Below are 13,624 nucleotides of genomic sequence, written 5' to 3'. Positions count from 1 at the left end.
TCACCATTCTCTTTCAGAGGTTTCCATATACTTTTCTTTCTTTCTTTTTTTGGTGCTTGGGTATGGAACCAAGGGCCTTAAGCATATTAGGCAAGTATCCATTTAATTTATTCTCTTTTAAATTGGAGCAAGAACATTTGTATAGCATTCCTTTAAAAACAACATTAAAAAGCAAGTTTTTTTTTTTCCCCCACATACCTCTTCTGACCAATACCCTCCCAGAAAAATTTTCCCTAATCCCCTATACTGTAATAGCATGGGGCTTAGCACACACTACTCCAACTAGTTTTCCTCTAGCATTGCAAGAGCTCACTGCTTCTTCAATTCAGTCTGATGAAATAGGTGGCATGCATTTAGGGGTTACATTTCAGAAAAACAAGCCTGAATCTTTCTAGAATCACCGAGAATGAATGAAGAAGAGATTACATTCCCATCTCTTGCTTACTCCAAGGTCTATTCTCAGTGAGGAACAGTGAGACTCTCTAGCACTACTACCCACCCTCTATATTCCCCCAGTCAAATTCAAACAATTTAAGCACATGTCACAAATCCACTTTACAGTGTTGATCATATTTATTGTTGTTTCTCCTTTATTGTTCAGATTTTTGAGTTTTAAAAAATTACAGTAACACTAAGGGCACATGAAGAGTACTAGTAGATGCCAGTTTATTCTTATACTTAAAGCATGTAGTTCTTCATTAGTATTATTTATAATGAATCACTAAAAAATATTTTAAAAATGAGATGATCAGAGCCTGTCCTAATTCTACTGAATCACTTTCTTTGGGTATGGAAACTTGGTCCATTATTTTATGGTACTGGGGATTAAACCCCAAGTCTTGTGCTTGGTAGGCCAGTGCTGTACCACTGAATTATATTCTCAGACTTTTTTGAGAAAGGGTCTCACTACTAAATCCTCCTGCCCCTGAAGTAGCTCAGATTACAGGTAAGGGTCACTGCACTTGGCAATACATTAGTATTATTATTAGGTACTGGGGATGAAACTCAGGGGCACTAGACCACTGAGCCACATCCTCAGCCCTATTTTATATTTAGCGACGGGATTCTCAGTGAGTTCTTAGCGTCTTGCCATTACTAAGGCTGGCTTCGAACTTTGTGATCCTCCTGCCTCAGCCTCCTGAGCTGCTGCGATTATAGGTGTGCACCACAGCATCAAGCCATTATTCTTTGAAAATATTTTTTCAAATTGATATTCAAATTGATATAGATTTTTTCAAAATGTAGATATAAAGAAAAAAAGATACCTTTTTTCCTTTATTTTTATGTGGTGCTGAGGATCAGAACCTAGTGCCTCCCATATGCTAGGCTAGCGCTCTACCACTGAGCCACAACCTCAGCCCATTATTTTTCTAAAGCTCTATTCATGATGCTGATGTGTATATCTTGGCTTAGAACCCCTGCTTTAAGCCATCATCAACCAAAAGCTAAATTGTCAACCAGAGTCACTGAGAATAAAGTTGGCCTATTTCGCTAGATATTGTCTGCTTGTTAATGTTTCCTGGTTTCTGATTGCCTCTTACTTTGCTGCCTTTGTATGCCCTGATTTCTTTACTGCTTTGCCCCAGGGCCTTGACTCCCAGTACTTCTGAACTGAAAACCTGATCTTTGATCTCAGATGCCATCATAAGCATGGGTTCTGGTTACATGCTCCAGGTTGGCTTTCTGGACTTAACTCTCCCTTATCTTTGCATCTATCCTTGTTTCTACTATACACTTCTACTAATGTCCCTAGTATGACAACCTGCCCAAATCACTTGAATCAGGGAAGAGCGAGCAGTATTCTGTATCTTGAAAGATGATTTCAAATAACTGTAATAGGCAAGGTCATTATTAATGTGTGCTTATCTATTTCAGTAGACTAGTTAAATTCTCTTCAAACATTGCTGCCTTACTTACTATCCCATCTAAAAACTTTTAAATTAATAGGAGGAAAATCCCTTAGCTTGGAATAATGGTCCTCTACTATCTATTTACCTTTCTGGATTTGATACCATTGTTGATACATCAGGGCTTTGGCCTAGCTGAACTTCACTGTTCCCCACCAAGCCCCAGCAATGCTGTCCAAACTTCATTTTCAATATCTGGAAGGATTTTTTCACCAGCAACTTCCCCTTCCTTTATCTATATCTAACCCTGTCAGTACTTAAAAGCAGTGTTTCTCAGAACGGAGTACTGTGCAAGAAGAAAAATTTGTTATGATCCTAAAGAATGTTTCCAGACACGCAAGAGGCCCATAGACCACAGCCAAAAAGCAGTGATATAGAAAATGAAAGACTAACTCTATTAAAATTATGCAAACGATCACTTTGAAAGAAAAGTGTTGTTAAAGTACTTTGTATATTGTCACAGAACTCTTTAGATCTACAATCCCAGTTTGATAATCACTGCAGCACATATTGACCTTGGAAAATGCTCATCATCCCAAAATAAAATTCTCTTTTCTCTTACTATCTAATCGCTTTCTGCCTTAATAATATGTAATATTTTCCTAGAAAAACATAAGCTCATTAAAAATGGGGACATTTTATTCATTTAAAAAATCTCCATCATACCTAGATATAGCAGGTCCTACGCAAATAGGACCTGTGTTCTATTTTATTTTGCAGTCCATATCTACAGAAAAACGTACTACTAAAATTGCCCTAACATAAATTAACAAATATTAGGAAAAGTCCAAGTTATGAAACTCAAGATTTTAAAAAAGGGCCACAAAGTATGTCTTTTCTGTGTTAATAAAAACACTCTCCATGTTCAGTAGGCAAAAAAGAATTTCAGGATAAAGAATAAAATCCGGAAATGCAAGGCTAGTGGGAGAGTCCCTATAAATATCTCCATAGTCTTATAAGGGCTGGGCTGTATGTCCTTAATTCAACTTGTATTTAAGGCAGTGTCTTGGTTTTCCAATTCGATGTGAGGAAACTGTTTCTCGGACTTGTAGGAGCGGACTCATGACTTTATGATAACAGGAACTTAAACAGAAAATGTTTTCCTTCACACAGTATTTTGAAAGTCAGTTTCTTTCACTTTAAATGAAGGTAATGGACTATGATTTGTCTAAATTCCTTTCGGTGAAACTGATACTCTATTGCCCTAACAACGGCTTGAGAACGGAATCTCTGGTTAAGACCGTCTGTTTCCCCGTTGCTCGGGGATTGGGTGTGGGTCTGTTCTCTTTCTAGTGGGTCCTCCGACAAGGATCCTGGCTTGCTGCAGGTCCGGCGGAGCAAGGATCAGCCCTCCGTCCCACTCCCTGGCGGGAGCGGTGTGCCGAGAGGAGATTAGTCCCCGGTCATAAACAACCTCTCACTTCCCCTCCCCCTCCCGGGCCCGCCCGCGCTGGGGCCGGCCCTCCGAGGCCCAAGAACCTTCTCCGGCGGCCGCAGGCCCCGAGCCTTCCTCGGGAGGGCGACATCGGGCCTGCCCTCTTCCCCTAACCGGGTGTTTGTTCACTTTACTCAGCTCTCCTCACTGTCCACGCTACATCGACCTCAGAGGGGAACTCGGGTTAGCCTCCATTTCCCTTCCCCCGACCCCTATCACCTCCAACAGCCAAGAAAGCCAGCAGCCCTGCCGCGCAGGCTCACAGCCTCAGCCGCCCTGCGCGCGCCGACGCGGCCCCCGCCCCCAACCGCGGTCCTTCCGCGGCCCATCCCCGCCCCTTCCCGGAGCCCGCCTCCGCGTCTGCCGACCCGCCTGCTCGCCCCTCGCGCTCGCTCTCGCGCGCACCCGACGCCCCGCCTCCGCGCGTGCTCAATAACTGTCCCCGGAGCCGGCCTACAAGCTTCCTCCGCCCCTGAGCTGTTTGAATATGCTAATGAGAGGCCAGGGACTAGCCAATAGAACAACGGGGCGGTGTGTCACGTGGCTCGGGGACGTGTCAGGGGGCGGAGCCTCTACAGCCCCTGCCCAAGTTAAAACCGGAGTGTGAGAGAGAAAAGCGCTTCAGTAGCGAGAGGGGCTGAGAAAGTGGTGACACCGCCGGGGTGCGGAGGGAGTCCCTGAAACTTCTCCCAACAGCCCCAGGGCCAATCTCCCCTCAGCCCACTCCCCTCTTCGCCAGCTCCCTGGTCCCCACTCCCTGCACCGGGGGTGGGGTGGGGAGCCAGGCCCGTCTCCCGCGGGGACACACACAGGGACCGGGAGCGGGGACGGGACCCCCAGGCGGGGGGGACGGACCGACAGACAGACGGCCGGGCTCCCGCCCCAGCGGGCAGGCAGGCAGGAGGAGGCGGAGGCAGGGGTACGACGGGGAGGACTAGGTCTGGGGAGTTTCCTCTCAACTATCGGGGGAGCAACTCCCCGCAGCCGGAGGAAAGACCCAGACGGTGTTTTCCTCCCGGGGGCCGCGCTCCCCGCCCCGCGTAGCGGCGGTCGCTGCCGCCGCCACCGGTGCCTCCACCTCTACCATCTCTTTCTCCACCACCTCGGGCCCCGGTGTCCCCGGCCAGCACTATGCCCATCTTACTGTTCCTGATAGACACGTCTGCCTCTATGAACCAGCGCAGCCATCTGGGCACCACCTACCTGGACACGGCCAAAGGCGCGGTAGAGACCTTCATGAAGGTACCGACTGACCGAGCCCGGGCGGCGACCCTGGCCCGATGGCCCGCGGGCGGCAGGGTGGGGGGGAGGGCGGCTGGGGGCAGCAGGGCGGGGGTGTCGGGGACCTGACTGCAGGCGCTGCCGGGCTCGGGGACCCCCTCCCCCACCGCGCGGGCGGGCGGGCGGGCGGGCGCTGCGAGCTGGGCTCGGCCGGGGCCCGGGCTCCGGCCCCGGGCGGTGTGTAGGAAGAGATCTGTGTGTGGGGCGGCGTGGAGGGGCGGCCGCTGCGTGTGCGGTACTGTGGGGGGTGGTGGGGCTACTGGGCTCCCCTTCTCTGCCTATTAACCTCGCCTGTGCTTCCCTCTTGCCCGCCCCGTTCCTCCTCCCGTCCCGCAGCTCCGTGCCCGGGACCCTGCCAGCAGAGGAGACAGGTATATGCTGGTCACTTTCGAAGAGCCGCCCTATGCTATCAAGGTAACAGCCCTCGCCCTCCCCCTTCCCTTCCTTCCCTTCCCTGTTCCTTCCTCGCTCGCCCTCCCCGCCCCCCCATTCACCCTTCATTATGCTCCCCTCCCCCACCCGCTGCGCTCCCGGCGCCGAGGTCTCTTCCCCTGCGGGCTCCCACCCCCTCCCCCGCTCGAGAGCGTCCTGGCGCGGTCCAGAATCGCAGGGCCACCGCCATCCCCTCCCCGGCCCGGCTCGGCCCGGCGGCGGCGGCGGCGCTGCGATCAACATGGCCGACATTTCCCCTCCGCGGCGTGAGCGGCAGCAATGAACTGTGGGGGATATTTATTCAAGTTAGCCCGAGTGACAGCCGGGCCCGGCCGCGCCGAGCCCGGGTTTGCATTAAAGGGGAATGGGCCGGGCTATCAAGGGAGTCCTGAGGGGCTGCGAGGATTGGTCATCTCTAGAGTTTTCCTAAGGCTGCCGACCGATGGGACAGCCTTGGGCCAACTTCAGAAGTCATCTGCTTTCTACTAATACCTTCCCACTCCCTGATTTTGGGTATTAGGTTAGGTAGTAAATTTCTTGGTGAAGTTATAAACTATTGAGGCTATTAACCACCAAGAACTATAGAGCATGCAGATTTTTTCTTGGCCACCTTTGGAAGAGAGATTTCTCAGGAGAGATACAGTATTAACAGGTTAACTGAAGCCATACCAACCAAAAAGCGACGTTAACCAAACATCTACTTGGTAAAGGTCATATTATAAAGGTTGTCCGTGTATATATGGGTTTAAAAGATGAAAAAAAATTTAATTTTTCTTTGCAGGCTGGATGGAAAGAAAACCATGCAACGTTTATGAATGAACTGAAAAACCTTCAGGCTGAAGGACTTACGACTCTTGGCCAATCCCTAAGGACAGCTTTTGATTTATTAAATTTAAATAGATTAGTAACTGGCATAGACAACTATGGGCAGGTAGGTTGAATGTTAAGGTGGAAAAATAGTTGATGATAATTTTTTTTTTTTTTTTTTTGTGGAAAAACACTTTAGTACCAAACTAGAACACAAAACTCCAGTATAAAACATTTCAGACTGAAATACAGTGTGTACATGGTTCAAATGTGAAACTCGCCCTACACAGTGTATGGTTTTGTATCCCTCATCCCCCCAACATATGCATTTGTATTCAGAATTAGAATCTGAACTCTTTGCTATAAAGTTGACATAGATTTGGTTTCAGTCCCCTGGAAGTTGATGAAAGACATGAAAGGGAAAATACCTTCCTTCAACATACTCACTCTCCATAGTCTACCTGCAGACATGGTATACAACTATTGAAGTGGCTTATAGACATTAATTGATCAGTGGTCTTCATTTCTAAATGTTAGAGAAAATTATTCTTTTTTGAATCAGGATTTAGTTTAACCATATTGTGTAACTAGCCTGAAAGGTAAGACTTTCTTTGCAGTGCAGTAACTGGCTGAGTACATTAAGATTTTTCATCTCTTTTGAGCATACACCATTAGCAACTATAAGGGGATGAATATTGAGTTAAATGGCAGGTCCGTAGTTTGTTTTTAAATTATAAATCTTTGGAAAACAATATGTCTGGAAAATATTAACCCCTTTCTTCCTTCCTTAAACCGCTCAAGTCCCTCTCCCATCTATTTAAGGATGAGGCAAGAGATTTAAATCATTTACTAAGGAATAATATGAGGTGGTCCATTGTAATTTTTTTGTAATGTTATTCTGAAATACAGGATGCTGATGAATGTGTAATGGTACATATAATAAAGGAATATTATACCCAAGGAATTTAGTTCTTACATAATAGTACAAAGCAGTATTTATTAACTATAATGTTTGGATATACATTGCATTCTTTCCCAAGTTCCATAACCCACAAGTTTCATGAGATTCACATATTTCAGGGAAATTTGTCCTGTGAATACAATTTTTATTTGCCTTAGATAGAAATAGGAAAGGTTCTCTTGTAGAAGTTTTTATGCTTTACTTTGGAATAACTCTTGAGCTCCTAGGCATCTTTAGAAATGGTTTAATTTGGTCCCATAGCATTTAAAATATATTTTGCAATTCACAATTACTCCCTCCTCCTCCCCCGCCTCGTTTTGCTTTATTTTGTAAGTCTTTGCAAGGTGTTGTAAAGAGTTTCTGTAAAATCTCATGCTCCACTGTTATGTGTTACATGATCTTTTCTTAAGGTTCTGATTCAAATTTTTTGAGTACAAAGTCATATTTGAAACTCGCCATTATTTCGTTGGTTGTCAGGTTGTGTCAGTGTTCTGCATCACATTTTATAAGACATTTGGATACACTGACCTTCGACCACATATTAAAAATATTTCTAAGAGTGTTTCCATAGAAAAACTGCTTGTCATAGAGGGGCTGAGGACATTTGTAACTTAAGCCTATATTTTCCTTTTCCCAGTTGCCATCTTCCACCAGAGAACATTTTAGTGTTCTTGTAGATAAATCTAACAAAAAGTTTGCAGGGTGAAGGTGGTCCTGCTGTGCTGTTATCACTTTGACCAAGAGAAGAGCATGAAGATGAAAATGTTTTAACATGTCAGGGGTTATTAACTCAACAATAGGCAGAGATAATGCTTCTCAGTTATCTTGATGAATAAGCAAGGATACATGGAGCAGTATTAATGATTATGTCTTGAATTGGCACATAAAAATGCAACTAGGTTTAAGATAATTTAAGAGCCACAATTTCTGAATACCAATGAAGTGATCATTTAAGTGTTCAGTTAGAAGAAAATATCCTTCCAGAAGATTTTTTTCATCATAAATCTTTTTCTGATTTAAATATTTAATAATTTCTATTCATACAAAGAATATAAACTATCAGGGATTTTGGATGTCTTAAATATTTAATACTTAATATCCTTCATGAGTTTTCCTCTTTATCTGTTTTCTGTGGAATATCTTTATTCTGTAACCTTGGTATTTTTGTATTAATACTTAATGCTCTAAGATCTGTGAAGTTCAGAGCACCAAATTCTATATAATCTCATTAGTTGAGGAAAATGAGAAAAGGTGAGTTAGTTGGAAAGCAGAGCATGTCTGTTTTAGAGTATCTAAAAAATTAGTTTCTAAATTATTTTCTTAACTAGATTGGGGTTAATGTGTATATATTTGTGTGTTTACACAGATGGTTCCCCCCATGTACAGGCAAATATGTGATTTTCTATAACCAAAGCATAATTTATATTGCATTTATTAGTTTACTTAGTACACTTAATTTTTTAAGTATTAGCTTGGATGCCTAGAATTTGAAGGATATCAGTAAGTTTAAAGTGGCTGAAAAAGAGTGATTATCGGTGAATGTTTTCCTCAAGCACTAAGGATATCCCGCTAAAAATTTAAAAATTTTCTGCCTATAGAAGACCTTATAAATATTTGATTTTGATGATTAGTACCATTTACTGATATTTCTATAGTCATGGAATAATGTAGCTTCTAGTTACTCCTTCCCATTATAGTAGCACATTTTAAAATTTCTTATAATTGTAGATACATTGGATATTTTTCTACATATGTTCAAAAATTTTGAATAATGCTGAACTTCTGAGAACCACTAAAAATCTGAATCAGCCCAAATATCTAAAATTAGAAAATGTATAAAATTTTAGAGGTCTTATTAAAATTTTATATGTAGATGGGTTTATTTTCATACTGTTCCAGATTGTTCTGTTTTTCAATCAATGTTTTCACCATTGTCTTTTTTTTTTTTTTCTTTTTAAAGTTACATTTCAGTTAGGATTACTGAATCTTACACTGGCTTACAAATCATCATTTTTGCCATTGGCTTGACTCTACACCTCTACTCCCTAATAAACTAGTACTGATTAGATTGTTTGGAATGGTACCTGACCTACTGTGTGCCCTTGGTGAAGATAATCCTTGAGTGGTTTCTTAAAAGGAGATAACATATTTAATATATATATATTTTTTCTAGGAAGGGGTATTTGTGATTAAACCCAAGTGTGTTTTACCACTAAGCTATATCCCCAGATCTTTTTTTATTTTTTTATTTTGAGACAAGGTCTTGCTAAGTTGCTGAGGCTGATTTTGATCTTTTGATCCTCCTGTCCTAGCCTCCAGCATTGCTGGGATTATCACATGTGCCAACATGCCCAGTGTATACTTAATTTTGGTGGGATTTTAAGTGCTGGTGGCTTTTGGATAAGGTCAAAATGAATGACTCTTACTTAGGGAGAATAATTTTAACCCATTTTATTCTTGAGCATAAAGGTCTTTTTGTGAATCAGAAGATAATATAGGTAGAGGTATAATGCTTTTTCCCCGTTTAGGTAATATAAAGTCCAGACTTTCCTTTTAATGTTGATTGGTAAAGTAGTGATTCCTATTTGGGATTAGGGTTTCCCTTAGGTTATCAACATTTTGATATTTATTAAGCTATAGAAAATTTAAAAATGAAAGAATAGAGTATTTTAAAATGAAAGTAGATTAGTGTACCTGAACATATGGCTGCTGAATATGAAATGGAGACACATTAGTGAATGTTTTTTATTTCTTTTTTGAGGCAGTGCAGGAGATGGGATCTAGAGCCTTATGTTTGCTAGGCAAGTGCTCTACCACTGAGCTACACTTTCTCACCCCTTTTAAAGATGTTTATTTTGTGACAGGTTCTCACTAAATTGCCCAGGTTGGTCATAAACTTGAGATCCTCCAGCTTAAGCCTCTGAAATAGCTAGGATTGCAGGATTACCATGCCTGGCCTATTGTGTAAATCTTTAAAGATCTTTAATGGAGGAAAAAAATTTAATAGTGGTGAAAAGAAACATTTATAAATGTGTACTTCCGTAGTGTTAATAGTATTCACACTGTTGTGCAACTGATATCCAAAACTTTTCATCTTGCAAAATTAAAACTACCCATAAACAATAATTCCCCATTTCTTCTCCTCAGCCCTTGTGGATTATTATTCTGCTTCATGTTTTTTATGAGGTTGACTACTTTAGATAACCTCACAATAAGTGGAATCATGCAGTACAGTTGGCCCTCCCTGTCCAAGAGTTCCATATCTGTGAATTCAATCAACTGCAAATCAAAAAATATTTGCCTCTATAATTTAATGAAAATTGCTTCGGTAGAAAACTGAATTTTCTTTTCTTTGTCATTGTACCTAAAACAAATATCACATGAACTAGTTACATAGCATTTACATTGTTAGATATTCTGAGTAGTCTACACATGACTTAAAGTATAAGGTAGAATGTAGGTTATATGCAAATATGCCATTTTATGTAAGGGACTTGAGCATCCTTGGATTTTGTTATCTTGGAAGTGGGGGGAGAGGTATGTGGGTTAGATCTGGAACCACTTTTCCATGGGTATCGTGACTGTCTTATTTCATTTAGCATAATGTCCTTAAGATTCATCCATGTTGTAGCATGTATCAGGATTTTCTTTTTAAGGCTGAATTACATTCCATTTTATGTATATACCGCACTTTGCTGTGCATTCATTTGTTGATCATTTGGATTGCTTCCACCTCTTGGCTATTATGAATAATGGTATAATGAACATGGTTGTGCAAATATCTTTTCAAGATCCTGCTTTCAGTTCTTTTGGAGGCATACTGTGAAGTGGAATTATTGGATCATGTGGTAATTTCATTTTTAGTTTTTTGAGGAAGTACCGTACCATATTCTTTTCCATGGTAATTGATCCATTTTACATTCCCATCAACAGTATACAAGGGTTACTACCTGTACATCCTTGAAAACATTTGTATTCATTCACTTTTTTTTTTTAATATTAGCCATGCTATCGAGTGAGGTGTTATGGTTTTTATTTGAATTTCTGTAAATTATGTTGAGTATCTTTTCAAACTGCCATTTGTATACTGTCTTTGGAGAAGTATCATTTTTTTCCCCCTATTCCAAAGGGGTTTATTTTATTTTTTTGATTTGTAAGAGTTCTTTGGCTGTTAACCCCTTGTCAGATAATTTAAACATATTTTCTCACATTCTGTGGATTTCATTTTCACTCTGTTGATTGTGTCCCTTACTGCACAAAAGTTTTACATTTTTATGTATTCCAGTTTGTCTACTTTCACTTTTGTTTCCTGTGCTTTTGGTGGTGTAACCACAAAATCATTGCAAAATGCAGTATCATTGAAACTTTTCTCCTATGTTTTTTTAAAAAATATTTTTTTAGATGTTGATGGACCTTTTATTTCATTCATTTATTTATATGTGGTGATGAGAATCGAACCCAGGGCCTACCATGCTAGGCAACTGCTCTACCACTGAGCCACAACTCCAGCCCTTCTCCTATGTTTTAACTGTTAGACTGTATGTTTAAGTCTTTAATCTGTTTCAAGATGATTTTATGATGCATGGAAAGGATTCACCTTTTCTTTTGCATGTGGATCTCTTAATTTCCCCAGCAATGTTTTTTGAAATGAATCCTCTTTCCCCATTGGTTGGTTTTGTCCTTGAACTTTTAAGTCTCCTTAAAGTATTTTTAATAACTTGGTGTGGAGGAACTGGGGATGTATCTTGGTGATAGTGCTTGCTTAACATATGTGAATTTATGGGTTCAATTTCCAGTACCTTTTTTTAAAAAAAAAAAAAAAAGAAAGAAAGAAAAAAAAAAGTGTGTGTGTGTGTGTGTGTGTGTGTGTGTGTGTAGATACTGTAGATACCCTTATTCACCCCCACCCATATCTATACACACAGAGGGAACTTTACAGTAAATCTAATATTTTCTCCCCATCTTTGTTATGTAGAAATGACTAGGAATATGAGAATTGGTATTCTAATTTTGACCTTAACTTTGAAATACTATGTAACATTGGGAAGTCAGCCTCCACTTCTTATTCCTAAATTGGCAATAATGAAACCATTATGCTCTTTTTCTTATAGAATTAATGAGAGGTTTAAGTAGGGTATATATTTAAATGCACTTAAAAAATGAAGTGCTCAGTAGACAAAATGCATTGTAAATTAGTATACCTCTCTTCATTTTTAAGTTTGAAATTACAATTATAAAAATCTAGTGAGACTTAAATTGCTGTTATATGCTTTGAAATCTATTAGTTGCATATTAAATATATATTTTTCCTTGGGCTTTGTATTTCATCTTAGGGGAGGCAGGTGTGAATGAAAATAATTTGATCAAAGTTGTCTCAGTGGCAGTTGGTAAACATGAGATGGAGTTTTTAAAGAAATAGGTTAAATGAAAACTTTGGGTAAAATACGGGGATGGTATTTAAAAGAAATTTATTAAAGGAAAACTGGATGTTGATAGTTGAGCAGGTAAGTCAGAAATGTTTCAAAAGCACATTCTTTCAAAAGATTCTTTCAAATAGGGAGCTCCCCCTAGTGTGTTTAAGATGAGATTTACAGAGGTTTGATTTGCAAGGAACTTTTAAAGGAGCACATCTGGGTAAATCAAGGGACTATTTTAATAAGATTTGGCTGAGCTCAAAGCAGCATGAAATAGATAAGATTTATTTCTTGTTGACCATTAATTTTAATGGTAATAATTTAAAAAATATTTCAAGACCCACGTTTTATTTTCTTTCAAAACACTTGGTACAACATTTCTTCATAATCTTGATACTTGGAGTCTAAGAAATTAAAACATTGGTTGGGCTCTTTTAGAAGAAAATGAAAAACAGTATCCTAAGGGCCTCATTGCATTCTTAATAGAGATTGTCCAAAACAAGTCTTAGGTACGAAAGGCAAAAATAATAGGTTCTACTTCTCTTTAAAGATAATTTTATTTTCCCTTCATGTAAGAGAATGTCAGTATTTTATGCCTTAAGTTATATACAACTGAAAATTAAAAGACCAGAAGTAAATTTAATTTGAATGGAAGAATTCCACTTAGTTGAGTATAATTAATGTATATAAGGTCATTTGAGGTTAGAATTAGCTAAAAGAATTTTTTGGCGGGGTGGAGGTGGTAGTGGGGTGGGTGGGTTGGTACCAGGGATTGAACTTAGGGGCACTCAACCACTGAGCCACACTCCCAGTCTCATTTTTGTTTTTCTATATAGAGATAGGATCTCACTGAATTGCTTAGCACCTTGCTTTTGCTGAGGCTGGCTTTGAACTCTCGAACTTCCTGAAGCCTCAGTCTCCTGAGCCACTGGGATTACAGGAGTGTGGCGCCATGGCCTAAAAGAATTTTTAGTCCTCTTTATGTCATGGCTATCTTCAAAGAGATTATATAATTTTTTTTGACATGTTTCTTTAAAATTGTTTTTGACCATAATAACCTTCACTAAAATTCATATTCTAATTAAAATTAACTTTTTCTTTTTTCCTTGGGTACCAGAGATTGAACTCAGGGACACTAGGCCACCAAGCCACATCCCCAATCCTATTTTGTATTTTATTTAGAGATAGGGTCTCACCAAGTTGCTTAGAGCCTTGCTTTCACTGAGGCTGGCTTTGAACTCGGGATCCTCGATCCTCCTGCCTCAGCCTTCCAAGCTGCTGGGATTACAGGCGTGTGCCACTGTGCCTAGTATAAATTAAGTTTTTTATTTTTTCTTAGTTGATGAATGATCACAAATACTGGCCTGTTTATTTTCCATTTTTAAAA

At 40.4% G+C, this 13,624-nt stretch overlaps 1 protein-coding gene across 2 annotated transcripts in view; it reads left to right on the top strand.

Moving 5' to 3' along the window:
• Nucleotides 1-3,975: 3,975 nt before the first annotated feature.
• Ints6 (integrator complex subunit 6) overlaps nucleotides 3,976-13,624 on the top strand; it is a 90,397-nt gene continuing 80,748 nt past the window's right edge. The window contains exons 1-3 of one of the 2 annotated variants that reach the window (XM_027928776.2): nucleotides 3,976-4,584; nucleotides 4,960-5,037; nucleotides 5,837-5,986. In XM_027928776.2, the coding sequence (XP_027784577.1) occupies nucleotides 4,474-4,584; nucleotides 4,960-5,037; nucleotides 5,837-5,986 (339 nt within the window). In that variant the 5' untranslated portion in view covers nucleotides 3,976-4,473. Of the gene's footprint in view, nucleotides 4,585-4,799; nucleotides 4,819-4,959; nucleotides 5,038-5,836; nucleotides 5,987-13,624 lie in introns of those variants that run through there. The other variant, XM_071611520.1, reaches the window with a different exon arrangement.

Source organism: Marmota flaviventris, chromosome 4 (genome assembly GCF_047511675.1).
Source record: "Marmota flaviventris isolate mMarFla1 chromosome 4, mMarFla1.hap1, whole genome shotgun sequence".
Lineage (NCBI taxonomy): Eukaryota > Metazoa > Chordata > Mammalia > Rodentia > Sciuridae > Marmota > Marmota flaviventris.
Note: the sequence above shows the minus strand (reverse complement) of the source record. Positions and strands in the feature narration are given on the sequence as shown.